A 14,555-nucleotide genomic window follows, 5' to 3' on the forward strand; every position below is an offset into this window, starting at 1 on the left:
AATTAAATATCCGATTAAATGTGGCTTAAATATAACTGAAAAATCAGAGGCAAGTACTTCCAGGATTGATTAATTCAGCAGTTCAAACATGTAGAGTTTCCGAAAAGGCTTCTCTCCAGTTCTCTAGGCTTCCATCATCATAATTACAGCAACTCCAGGCATTCTGTCCTCACACTGTGACCAAAGGCAGCAAGTGCAATTCTCCTAGAGCGTTATGTAAATTTCATTTAAGAAGAAGGGGGAAAAGTCCCTGAATATTTCCCATCAAATGTTCTTTCATTGTTCAGGACTAACTCACATGCCCACACTGAAGCAATAATTTAACACCAGGTCATGAATTAACCATGAATGAATTATTCTAAGCATAATTCATGCCCTGGGTTAAAAGGGTTCACTTTCCCTCTGAGCACATCCCCTCCTTATACTTGAACAAAATCAGCCTAGTATCAGTGCAGAAGATATGGGGCAAGTTTTCTGGTTGGGCAAATAACAGCGTATGTCACAGTGTGTCCTGCTAAATAAAACAGGTTTACAAAAAGTTATTACGGAAAAGAAAGCCATTTTAATTTTAAGCATATTTAAAGACTTTAATGATCGATGTTGTCCATAAGCTTTTGCATTTAAAATGAACAGTCAAAATTTGCTACAAATAGTGATCCCAATTTTGGACAACAGACAAGTTTACATGCGCTCTCTGTCGATGTGTAATTTTTGTTAAATTATAGTAAAATATGTAATAGACTTTTAAACTACAGGAAAATATGTAATAGCAGAAAACCATGATTTAAACTTTAGTTTCCATTTTGTGAAGTGAAAATGAGAAATCGGATATGATGTGACCAGAAATGCTCTGAAAATATCTTGGTAGGAAATACACTGGCTTATTGTTTTGTGGTTCCTATACGTGCTACAGTTAATAAAAGCAATTCCTCATTTGCCTTTAGCTTCAAAAGAGACAAAATTTGAACCCAGGAACTTCTTTCAGGAGTGTGAATTACATCAGTATTAGTAGTGCACATGTAGATGTCAAGCTATTATGATGGTTAGATTTATTAATTGCTTCACCTAAGGCCGCATAATCATGTCTTCAAGTATTATCTAATTAACTCATCACTGATTACTTTGTTAAACTACTATGTTGTTTCACCTAAATTATGACTAAAATATGCACGCATTAATGGAGCTGAGATAATTGAATAACACCAGAAGAAAAGCTTTGTCATCTGCATCTGAACATCTGACTTTTGATATACTGATCGATACTGAGTACATTTTGCATTATTGAATTTTTCAGTTATACTAAATAGTCTCAAAATAAACTATATTAATTTATAGAAATAAAAATGTACCCATTTTGATTTTGAAAGAGAGGCCTTAATATTAAGTTCACCAAGAGAATTTGAATGTCTAAGTGTGTATGAGTGCTTCTTGGGTATAAGTGTAGCCAGACAGGGTGTATATTAATATTGTAACTCATACCATGGTTTTCACAAGATTTTTCCACTGTCGTAAAAAACTATATGAGAAACTCGTGTTAGCTCTATCGAGAAAGAGAAATATCAAGTGATGAAATCCTTTTCAAATTGAAATTAGAGTTGGAGACAGCTTCATTCCTGACACAAATGAATTTTGAAAAGTGCATTTGCTTGTTTCCCACACATGTTTTTCTCTACTAAAAACATGCTGTGAGACTAGGGGAAAAAGGTTGCTTATTTGCAAAATTCTATAGTGCCTTTCTAGTCTCAGGGATGTTTAAAAGCATCTGAAGACATTAAAATCCAATAGCAATATTTTTTTTCCAGATTCACTGTAGCCAATAATCACATAGAAAAGTTGTGGCTGACTTGTAATTGGGGACCCTGCTGTGGTCCCACAGCCTTTTCTGTTTATGCATATACCAGAGTAGATAAATACTTACTTGTTTCATGTGTGCAAGTTCTGTTTAAATAACTTCGGGAGTCAAAAAAGCAATTTGATGGCCACCAGAATGGTGTACAAGGCATATTCCTTTCGAACTGAAACTTGCAATGCATACATTTAAATACAGAGTGTTTAGTTTAGTGATATGACCCACAGTCTTTTATGTTGATTTTAGTTTATTAATGCTTGGGAAATCAATTCCTCAGCTGCCAGGGTCCACTTCATGGGGTGATATCATGAATATGGGTTTGAAATGGAAATACGGATGTACCAGCATGTTTCCAAAGTAAAACTATAAAGGCAATGCTATCCTTTTAAATAATAGACACACTCAAAACAGTCTGAATATTTAACAGAGTCTTATAATAGAATGTATAATAAAGTTACTGCAGCGAGGTTTTAGCAGATTATTTGGTGATGTATTTCAGGTTAATGAGATGTCTGAGAATATCCAGTATAAACCTGGAAACAGATTTTTATAAATTCCCCTGGATGCTGTACTCTGTAAAATATTACGGGTGCTGCAGTGTTGTAACCAATGTTTTCATATTGACATGTTTTAACAGACCTTTGGAAAAAAATCAGTATATTTGGTTGTACTCTCATAACAGAGAGTGTCACTTGCACAAATTAGATCTAGCATAGGTTCTGTGTGAAACTTCTCAAATCAATATCCAGTGCGTACTGTTTTCTTCCAATGCGGTCCATTGGGATTTAATTTAATTTCCTCAGGTTTTTAGGTGGTAACTGAAGTAATATGAAAAAAAGAAATGTGAGCTAAATTGAGCATCAATTATAGTTTAAAGCCATGAAATGGATGTAATAAATATGTATGTAGTAAAGGAAGGGTATTAGCAAAAGCTACCTTTCTAATAAGCATAAACTTCAGGAACTTAGAAAAGTGACCATGGTGAATTCCAATGAAAACTATATTTTGTCCACTATACTGAAATATAGTAAAGTAGGAAATTGCCCATTTAAAAAATGCCTTTTTCATCAAATAATGAAATATTAACTGTGAAATTAAATATAGTTTCATACTATTAATACTGTCTCGAAATTTGGTATCAGGATGCTTCTTTAAAAACACAACCAATGATAAATGGATTATAATTTGAATTAAGATATTTTGATGTATTAAAAATATATAAAAATTAGACATTTTAATTCAGCTTTGGAAATTCAAAGTCTGCACAGTTTTTGAGGGCCATATTTATTAAAAATTTTCCTTATGAAAAGGAAGTTTGTCTGTCTAAAACTGTCTTAAAGTTTCTTTTATCTTTTGTATTTTGGGAAATAACTGAAAGGTGTATAGCTTATATTTCTACTTGTTTCTTTGAAAAAATAAAAGTAGCCTTTCAAGAATATAGAGAAAGTTAGTATATTGATTTCAGTGAGATCTTGAGACAAATACTGGTGATTCAGAGAGGCTCCAGTGACCCCTGAAGTAGTTCTCCCGAACATCCAAGAACGATAATGTGTCCACATGGGCATCTTCCTAAGCACACGCCATAGGGCCTTTCATTACTGAGGCTGCTCAGTCATGGACTAATTACCGCCCGATTCTGAGGTAAGACCCGTCCGTGTTCTTTACCCCGTGCGCAGTGAATCATGAGGCTGTCCAGTCTGGCTGGCGAGAACATGTACCATGCCTGGCCCTGTCTGAGCACTGGGCATTGCAAGCTCTAGTCCTTTTCTGGCCTTCGATAGTTTCCTCACTTGCATGAGCTGATACACTAGACTGTCTGCAGATTTCTTAAAGTTCTGTCTATGCAGTTCTCTTTTCTTTGATATTCCGTCTGAGTTCCCTCTGTGCTGCAACATAGAAACTCTCAAAGTAGCAAGCTGTGACAGTAGTTGGGGGTGGGGGGGAGTCCCATCACTTGTCTCCCATTTCCCTGCGATCGCTCACCCTTGTTGCCTGGTTTCTAGGGTATTGAAAATAATTGTTTCAGATATATTATTTTGCTTTGTTTTGTTTTGTTTTCAAGTGGGAAGGTCAACCAGCCCTTGTTTCTCTATATTCTGATATTCCAGGTGCACATTCATTTTTTAATGCAGTGGAATCATACTTTAAATATAACTGCCATGTAACTTGTTCTTTAAGTTATGTTACTTGACATTTTTAAAATGAAGTTTTTTGCTTTTATTTCTTACATGTTTTTGTAAAAACTCAATCACCCCATGTCAGTTCGTGTCTGAACTATATATTCATTATACTTTCTAGCCAATATATTTTCACCTTTGACATGTTTATTGTTTTTGATTCTTGTCTGAAATTATAGAAAATGTTCATTCTAATCATATTTCATTGTGTATGCTTCAGTAACCAAAAGTGCTGAAAATGTAGGGAAAATCTATTTAGTCAATATTGGTAATTTTTTTGAAAAGCAGGATGTTATTTCAATATCAATTCTTGAAATCTCTATAGAATTACAAATTGCATTATGGTATCACCCTGGCTTCTGCTCTTGTGTCTGTGTTGTAATACTGGGAAGCATCTTCAAGCCTTAGGTTTCAGCATGATAAATCCAGAAGCTAAAGGCATCTGGAAGAAGCCCTCACAGTCCTGAGGATGAAGAGGTAACAGAGCAGGTGTGCCAGCAGCCCTTCTTCTGCCTTCACATCAGAGATTACAGAGGTTTAAGTGTAAGGGAATTTTGACCTCATTTTACAGATGTTTGGGAAGATGAGCATTTTGAATCAATATAACAACTTTAGTAGATCTTTTCAGAAAACTTTTAGAGAAACTCCTAAAATTGCACCACCTTGATATAATAAAATCCAGACATTTTTGTGTCTGAATCCTTAGATTTTGGCAAATATTATCAAATTAATTTTGACAATAAACAAAGTTCTAAAAAAGAATTTATATAGAAACGCACTGTTATTTTAGGACATAGTGTACAGGGCTGATATGGTGAGATTTGTCAGGGGGAAAATATAGAAGGTAATTATGTTGATCATTGGAGTTTTTCTATAGAATAGTATGAGGGTGATATCCTATTCAAGAAGAAAAAGGCTTATCATCTCAATAAATGCAGAAAAAAGCATTTGATAAAATTCAACACCCATTTTTATGATAAAAACTCTTACCCAAGTAGGTGTAGATGGACATATCTCAATATAATAAAAGCTATTTATTACCCACTGCCAGCATACTACTCAACAGTGAGAAGTTGAAAGCCATCCCACTAAAATCTGGAACAAGACAAGGATGCCCATCTCAGCATTTCTACTCAACATAGTATTGGAAGTCTTAGCTATGGCAGTCAGGCAAGAAAAAAGAAATAAAAGTGATCTGAATTGGAAGAGAAGAGGTAAAATTGTCACTAATGTGGATGACATGATACTTATAGGAAAACCCTGAAGGCTCCATGCAAAAACTACTAGAGCTGATAAAAGAATTTGTCAAGGTAGCAGGATACAAAATTAACATACAGAAATCATTTACATTTCCTTTACACTAACAATGAAATAGCAGAAAAAGAAAGTAAAGAAGCAATCCCTTTTAAAATCATATCCAAAACAATAAAATACTTAGGAATAAATCTGACCCAAGGAGGTAAAAGACTTATATGTGGAAAATTACAAAACAGTGATTAAGGAAATTAAAGATGACTTAAAGAAATGGAAAGATAGCCCATGTTCTTGGATTGGAATAATTAATATTGTTAAAATGGACATATTACCCAAAGCAGTCTACAGATTTAATTCTATCCTTATCAAATTACCCATGACATTTTTCACAAAACTAAAACAATCCTGAAACTTATATGGAATCAGAAAAGACCCAGAATTGCCAAAGCAATACTGAAGAAAAAGAATGAAGTTGGAGGAACAACCCTCCCAGACTTCAGATAATTCTACAGAGCTACAGTGATCAAAACAGCATAATATTGGCACAGAGACAGACATATGGATCAATGGGACAGAATAGAGAGCCCAGAGACTTACAGTCAATTAATCTTCATCAAAGAGGCAAGAATATACAATGGAGAAAAGACAGTCTCTTCAGCAAGGGTAAGACAGCTGCACATAAATCAATGAAGTTAGAATACTCCCTTACACCATACATAAAAATATATTCAAAATGGCTTAAAGACTTAAATATAAGACAACACACTATAAGCCTCTTAGAAGAAAACACAGACAAAACATTCTCTGACATAAATCTTAGCAATGTTCCTCGAGGGCAATCTACCCAGATGATAGAAATAAAAGCAAAAATAAACAAATGGGACCTGATTAAACTTAAAAGATTTTGCACAGCAAAGGAAACCATAAGCAAAACGAAAAGACAACCTACAGAATGGGAGAAAATATTTGCAAAAGGTGAGACTGACAAAGGTTTAATTTCTGGAATATATAAAGCTCATACAACTTAATAACAAAAAACCAAACAGTCCAATCCAAAAAATGGACAGAAGACCTAAACAAGCAATTCTCCAGTGAAGACATACAAATAGTCAATAGGCACATGAAAAAATGCTCAGTATTGCTAATTATCAGAGAAATGCAAATCAAAACTACAATGAGGTATCACCTCATACCAGTCAGAATGGCCATCATTCAAAAGTCCACAAACGATAAATGCTGGAGAGGGTGTGGAGAAAAAGGAACCCTCTTACACTGCTGGTGGGAATGAAGTTTGGTGCACCATTATGGAAAACAATATGGAGATTCCTCAAAAAAACAGAAATAGACTTACCATATTATCCAGCAATTCCACCTCTGGGCTTTTATCTGGAGGGAACTCAGATTCAAAAAGATAGATGCACCCCAATATTCATAGCAGCACTGTATACAATAGCCAAGACATGGAAACAACCTAAATGTCCATTGACAGATGACTATATAAAGAAGCTTTGTTGTATTTATACAATGGAATACTACTCAGCCATAAAAAAGAATAAAATAATGCCATTTGCAGTAACATGGATGGACCTGGAGAGGTCATCATTGTAAGTGAAGTAAGCCAGAAAGAGAAAGAAAAATACTATATGATACCACTCATATGTGGAATCAAAAAAAAAAAAAAAAAAAAAGAAGGAGAAGGGGAAGGAGAAGAAGAAGGACACTAATGAACTTATCTACAAAACAGAAACAGACTCACAGACATAGTAAACAAACATGATTATCAGGGAGAAGGGGGGTGGGAAGAGTTAAATTGGGAGTTCGAGATTTGCAAATATTAACTACTATATATAAAATAGATAAACAACATGTTTCTTCTGTATAGCATAGGGAACTATATTCAATATCTTGTAGTAACCTATAATGAAAAAGAATATGAAAATGAATATATATATGTATATGTATGACTGAAACATACTGTATAGGAGAAATTTGACACATTGTAAACTGACTATATATACACACACACACATATACTATATATATACATACACTATACTATATATATACTATATACTATATATGTGTGTATGGTGTGTATGTATATATATATATGTATGAAGAAAAAGTCTTTCTTCTTTATAGATCTGTGGGCAAAGGAAGGACTCCCACACCTTCGTTATTTGTTTAAACAACATTGTGTCAAACAAGTAATTCTAGAGTTCCTATGCAGTTAATGTTATCTCATGAGTATTTTTTCTCATTTACTCAAAGTTGCAGAAGGGTACTGCTCTTCAGGCATACAAATCTGGGCACTGATTCCTACACTGGGAAACGTACAGAAATAGGGCTATCAAATTGCTCAGGATTTGAAAAATAATTTTAAATGAGGCAAATTAATTCATTGCTTCATAAGCTTTTTATAGTTATGAACCTTCTCATATTTTTTGTGATAAAGACTTACAGTCAAAGGTCAATTTAGAATAATTCTACTTCAGCACTTTAGGACAGCAGTATTTTACATGAAAGATATGCTAGCTGTGAGTGGTATGAAATGGTAGTAAACCCAATGAAAGATAAAATTACACTGCCATAAAAAGTAACAAGCTTTATGTCATTTCACATCTTGTTTACAACACAGGAGGCTAAGTATTTATAATGGTCAAAGCCTACCAAGTCTATTCTATTTTATTTTTTTCATTTTTGCTCCAGTGTTACTGGTCTGTGGTCCTATCAGTAGGGATTAAAGTCGTGACTTCTAGAGCAGGAATTTTGTCTTTCTTGCTCACAGTCTTAAACTCCTATTTACCGCAATAAATATTCATAGAATGCATGTGTAGAAATCAATTAAATTCTACAGATCACTTGATTATTAATTAGCCTATCAAAGGGTACTATATGGAAAAACTTGAGTCCCATAGGAAAATGGACTCTTAATGGATGTGTATGTGTTCTGTATTGAATTCCCTCTTCTAGTATTCTTAGTTTCCTGTAAACTCAGACACTTTTAGGACAATGCTGTTTTTAAGAAACTAAATATATACATATTTTAAATAGTTAATCTTTTGAAGTATTTAATATATTAATATTAAATAATTATTTAATAATAAAAGAATTGAATTTTGAAGTTTAAGGAACTAAACTATCAAATGTTGTAATATTAAATTATTCACTAAGCCAATTAAAATTATATTAGAAGTATGAATAACAAACACAAATGTAAAATATAAATCATTTGGTCAGTCATTCAAAAAACATATATTGGATATGACTATGTGCCAGGCAGTGTTCTAGGCACTTGGGATGTAATAGTGGATAAGAAGAGGAAACATCTCAGGGGAGTGGGAGCAGACAGACAACAAACAGCTGAAGAAGTTACAAACAAACAAACGTATGAGTGTTACGGAAATGATACATTGTATGGAGAACAATACAACAGAATAATGTTATAAAGATTATGGAGAAGTTCTATTTGATGTAGGACAGACAAGGACGTGCACTTGCATGAATTTCAATGCTACGAAGGAATGAACCTGGGGACCCCTGGTGGAAGTCATACCTCAGCCGAAGAAGCAGTAGATGAAACCGATCTGAGTGAGAAGGATATTTGTCATTTTCAAGGAAGAGCAAAACTTCTGATATGGCTTACGAGTGACAGGCAGAGATTACTTAGGAATGAGATGATAATAGGGGATACGTTGTGTAGAGGCCGGAGTAAGGACTTTGGGCTTTATTCTAAGTGCAATTTTGAAGCTTCTGGAGGATTTAGAACATAAGAATGATGTACTATGACTTCTGTTTTAAAAAGAAAACTCTGGCTACACCCCAGGGGTGGGAGGCCATGACAGGTGGATACAAAGTTTAGAAGTGGAGAGTCCAGTTAGGGGGATATTTTAGTTGTGCTAGGGATCATGTTGGGAGTGAAACAGGGTATCCTTTTTGTGTTGTTTGTAACAAGTATCTTTATCTTGAATGTATTTCACAAATAATGCTGACATCTGTTTCTAATGTATTAGAAGTAGACAGTGAGAGAAAGATTCAAGGATGAGTTACGGATTTTTGGCTTGAGCAAATGAAAAACTGGAGGTGTCATTCCTAAAATAAGAAGAACTGGGGAGTGTGTGGTGTGGAGCAGAAAATCGAATGCACAGCATGCTAAGTTTCAGATATGTATTAGCCAAGTAGAGGCCTGAGTAGACAGCTGGATAGGGTATACTCAGTTGATTTTCACTCCAACACCATTAGCTATGAAGCAGTTTGTGGAAAGAAGGGTTCTTCTTTTTCCCCCAGGGATCATAAATTCTTTAACCAAAACAAAAAAATATATTTTTCCTGTCTCTGAATTTCCTATGATATGTGAAAGAGCTAATAAATCTTTAATTTGTGCTTCCTTATCTTATTGTAATTAGTTAAGATTAGCCTAAGTGTCATTTGGAAAGTTAGTTTAGCCTGAACGTAATAACGGTAATCATCATGACCGTCTGTTGACTTATGTTGCCAAGCACTCTTTTAAATACTTTAGTGTCATCCTTGCCAGACTCGAACTTTGTTTCCAACGTACTAAACACATAACAGAGTTTTAGAAATGCTGAATGATTTGACCATGTTTACATGGCCGATAGGTTCGAATAATACCAAACCGTACACTCTTATAGAGCATTTAAAATTATGCTATAATTTTGAAGCACAAATTATTTCTCCCTTCCCTTTGAAATTTTCCCTAAAAAATCAAAAAGAAGCAGTAATGGTGTAAGAGCATTTTTCTTTAAAGACAAAACGTTTCCCTTAAGTGAACACGAATCTATTTAAGTGCACCTGGTTACTCCTACCACCAAGAAAATGTTTTTCTGGTATATTTTTTCTTTACTGTCCCAAAGCAGTCACTGTTGAATTCCCCATAACCAAATAGCACTCTCCACTAAAACATCCTGGAGTCCTCTGAGCTCCCCATCCTATATCTGATTCCTAGCACTGTCCCCATATTCCTAAACATTCTGAACTTTTTATTTAGATTTTTGACTACTCAGCCATACTCTTCTGCTGAACTATGGCTCTGGATGATTAGAAGCCTTTGGCAATTCCAGGTGCCGTTCCAGGCATATGGAAAGCGAATAGGGAGGTGTTAGAAGTTGACTATGAGAGACAGAGCTGATTTAAAAGCTAGTTTAGTGCTGAGGTATTGGATGGGAGAAGCAACTGCCACTGGTGGCTTTTGCTTATTGTCTGTAACTTTGGACAGATGCAGCTTAGTTGTTGATGTATCTATTAGTTAATAATGACTTGAGATTACCTCTAGTTACTTCAGCAAAAAGCAAGAGGGTGTTTGTATAATGTCTTGATTACTATTTAGCCAACCTAAAACAACCTTAGCCTTCTTATAAAGGTGAAACATAAACACCATCAATGAGCAGGGGAACCATCCATTGGCTGTGTCTAACTCCTTGCTTTACTGATTGATCCACTCCCCATCTGAAGCAGTAATCGTCTGGCCCTAACATGAGCTATGTAACTTCAGTGTAGATCTCTGCCTTTGCCCCCTTTTAAGTCTGTTGCTCATGTGTCTTCTACTGTTGTCACACTCTCGGGTCAGGTAGGTCTGCTTTGAATTTCAGAGGCATCATTTACTTCTGTGTGATGATGGAAAAGTTACTTAATCTTTGGATTCCCACTTTGTTTTTTCATATATGAAGCATATATAATATCTACTCTGCAAGTTTGTTGGGAATATTAAAAGAATTAACGTGATGTATAGAAGCTATAAAATAGTAGATGCTCAAAAAACGTTATTATCAAATTTTTACATGTAAACAAAATGCATAGTTAATGTATACTTTTGATGTAAAAATATGTTGTTTTTTGTCATGGTAATTCAAAAAATGACCTTTGACATGTGTGTAGGAACATACAGATTTCATCAAATGTGAGTGTGAGTGGGTGTGTGCAGTCTCTTTCATATATATGTTTGCACTCATAAACACATTCTCCTTTAAATATTTTCTATATTAAAAACAGGTTTGGGTTTGAAACCACAAAGAATTGGGTATATTAAAAATAACCATTGGAATGTGGTATTTATTCATAAAAATGTAAGTGATATCTACATACATGGAGGCATAGGTGTTTCAAAGAATTATGAAAGTCAACACTTTAAAGGAAGATTTTTAGAAAGAACACTTGGAGCCAAACATCACTGTGGAATTTTCTAATTCATTCCCCAAATGTCTGACAAGATAACTAAATGACATTAGGAAAAGCAAAATGTTCTCTGCATATTCAACCTTTTGAAAAATGTCAGTGACAAATGGTGTACTATAATATAAAATTTGGGGATGATTTCCTTGTCTAATGCTCCTCTCATGACTCACCTAAAGGACCTATTTGTTTAACAGGTGCTATCACAGGTCACTCTCCTTCTGAGGGTTTGCTTCATTATCCTGACCTTGACCTCCATTGGATTTCTTCTGGATCAAAGGTAAGAAGTGAAATTCTTTCATTTTATGTTACTTTATAATGTAATTTTTAAAAATATATGTGAAACTTTGATATTCAGCAAATATTTGTTATTAAAAATTTAAGTTGAAACTGCAATTTCACATCTTCATTGAAAATGAGGTAGAGTAGTACTTTATCTGATTTTAAATCAAGGATCCATTTTAAATTTAAGCCTTTTAAATGAAATTTATATTTTTTCAAGTATATTAAGAAATTTCTATAAAATACAATGATTAATTTGGCAAAACATAGACTGTAACCCTGAGTACTTAATAAAATATAAAATATATTTGAGTATTTTATCTTTGCCATTACATAATTCATACGTATGCCCAAATGTATTACACTTGTCCCTGGATACCTGCAGAGGGTTGGTTCCAGGACACCGTCCCCCCACCCCCCTCCCCATACCAAAATCTGCAGATGCTCAAGTGCCTTTTATAAAATGGTGTGCTATTTGTATAAAACCTATGCACATCCTCCCATATACTTTAAATCATCTCTAGATTATTTATAAAGCCTAATGCTATATTGATAGTTGTAAATACAATTTACATACTACGTAAATAGTTGCTAGCAATGGCAAATTCAAGTTTTGCTTTTTGGAAATTTCTGGAATTTGGGGGGAATATTTTTCCATCTGAGGTTTTTTGAATCTGAGATGCAAAACCCACGGATATGGAGGGCCAATGTATTTAAAGTTTATGACATTTACCCTCACACACCGTATTATTTAATGAATTCTGTTTTAAATAGTACTCTGACCAGAAAATACATTCACTTGAACAAATTTAAATTGTTTTTATGGCAGGAGGTATATAGAAAACTCTCTGGTCATCATTGCTTAGTATTTATCAATTATTAATATTAATACTAATACCAATATTTGTGTACTTAATATATATCATTCAGCATGTTATTAATTCTCACCACACTCTAAGAATTACTATAAACCCTATTTTACAGATCAAGCCAGACACGAGAACAGTAAGAGAACAGAACACGAACACAAGCAATGTGACTCCAAAATTTATATAATACAGATTTTACAAATATTGTAACTTTGAAAAACTGCAAAAAAGCTCCATCATTCTTGAAATCTTATCCTTGTTGTAGCGTAATTGTTTTTCAAGTAGGTAACCAGTAACCAAATTACCTTTAGGAAATTTTAAATATAAAAGTCCAATAAACATACATTTAATTTATATTGAATGTTATGTCACTGTCCTAAGAAATGTTTAATAGGTGTTTTGGAATATAAATCTATTCTGGAGTTTCTTCGAGATCCAGGTCCACATGAACTTACTGGTTAATGGTCTGTGTCCAATACACATTCTCATAAACATTTGGTAAAGAAAGATGCAGCTGGCACACTTCACATAAGGATATGTAAACAATGTGTAGGATTTTAAACTAATTTCCTTCAATAGTTAAAAAAAATTGAGTTCATTTTCATCATTCATTTTGTTTGGCTCTCCAGCCCTACTTTTCTATGCTAGAAATTAAGTACATACTGAGCCATAAAAAGAGAAAATGAAAAACTGAGTCACAAGACAATCTGAAATAACTACCCAGATCCAAAGAATCAGAATCACATTTTAAAGATCAAAATTCTTTTGGTTGCATATACTTACTAAAATGAGCAATCAGCCAACAACAATAGTAAAATTTCATTTTTTAATGAAGATTTTATTTATCTCCATGGATACAGATAAACAGGCCAAGTAAGCAAGCTATCAGTTTTACCACGATATCGCCTCTGATACATTAAGTCATTCTCGTTGTATGTATTTATATAAAAGTCTCAGCTGTGTCTGGCCTGCCCCAGGAACTTGTACTGAGATGCAGGTATGTCGCTCCAAACCAGTGCAGAGGGACCCAGAGAGGATGGAGCGATATTTTTAAAGTGCTGAAAGGAAATTACTGCCAATTCTATATCCAGCAAAAATGTAGGCGAAGCAAAAACTACTTATATGCCCTTCTATAGCAAGCTTCACCTTTAGTAGTGGAATGTTGAAGTTTTTCTTTTGAAATTGAGAGCCAGTTATAGATATGCTTGTTATTTAGCCCTGTTCTGGAAACTGTCCGGGAAGGAAGGAAGAAGAAAGAAAAGGCATTAGGATTTGAAAAGAATTAATAAGTAGAAAATTACTTTATATTAATTAATCTAAAATATAGGAAAAGAATTTATTAGAAAAATTAAGGAATCTATAGGGAGAGTATTCAAATTAGTGGATGAATTTAGGAAAAGTTTTAAAGAAATGATCAACTGTATTTTTATATACTAGCAAATAAAAAATTATATGCAGTAGCATCAAGTATATCAAATACCAACAAAAACCAATCCTGAAAAAGTGAGTAAAAGCTCTCTAAAACACACTAAAAACTAGTGAAATATTCTGAAAAAATAAAGAATTAAAATAAATGGAGAGATAACTATGTTCATAGATTGGAAAGCTCAGTATTATAAATATTACACTCACCAGTTGAGTTACATATTCAGTGCAATTTGAATTAAAATTGTAAACTGTTTCTTCTTTGTGGAACTTGACAGGTTCTTTCTATAATACATGTACATGGAAATACAAAGGCCCAATAATAGCCAACACAGTCTTGAGATTTCAAAAAAAAAAAAAAAAATGGCAGGAATTGCACTACTGGCTATCAAGATTTATTAAGAAGCTACAGTAATTAGACATTGTTTTACTGGCACACAGACTAGAGCAGAGAACCTAGAAACAGATCTATGCATATACATAGACTTGATTTGTGACAAAGGTGTCCCT

At 33.9% G+C, this 14,555-nt stretch overlaps 1 protein-coding gene across 4 annotated transcripts in view; it reads left to right on the forward strand.

Moving 5' to 3' along the window:
* AGMO (alkylglycerol monooxygenase) overlaps positions 1 to 14,555 on the forward strand; it is a 323,670-nt gene that overhangs the window by 148,985 nt on the left and 160,130 nt on the right. For all 4 annotated transcript variants that reach the window (XR_012508187.1, XM_074367405.1, XM_010967147.3 and 1 more), the window contains exon 11: positions 11,667 to 11,749. Coding sequence is in view for 3 of the 4 variants with exons in the window: in XM_074367405.1 (XP_074223506.1) it covers positions 11,667 to 11,749 (83 nt within the window). In the remaining variant the exon portion in view is untranslated. The remainder of the gene's footprint in view (positions 1 to 11,666; positions 11,750 to 14,555) is intronic.

This window comes from Camelus bactrianus, chromosome 7 (genome assembly GCF_048773025.1).
Source record: "Camelus bactrianus isolate YW-2024 breed Bactrian camel chromosome 7, ASM4877302v1, whole genome shotgun sequence".
NCBI lineage: Eukaryota > Metazoa > Chordata > Mammalia > Artiodactyla > Camelidae > Camelus > Camelus bactrianus.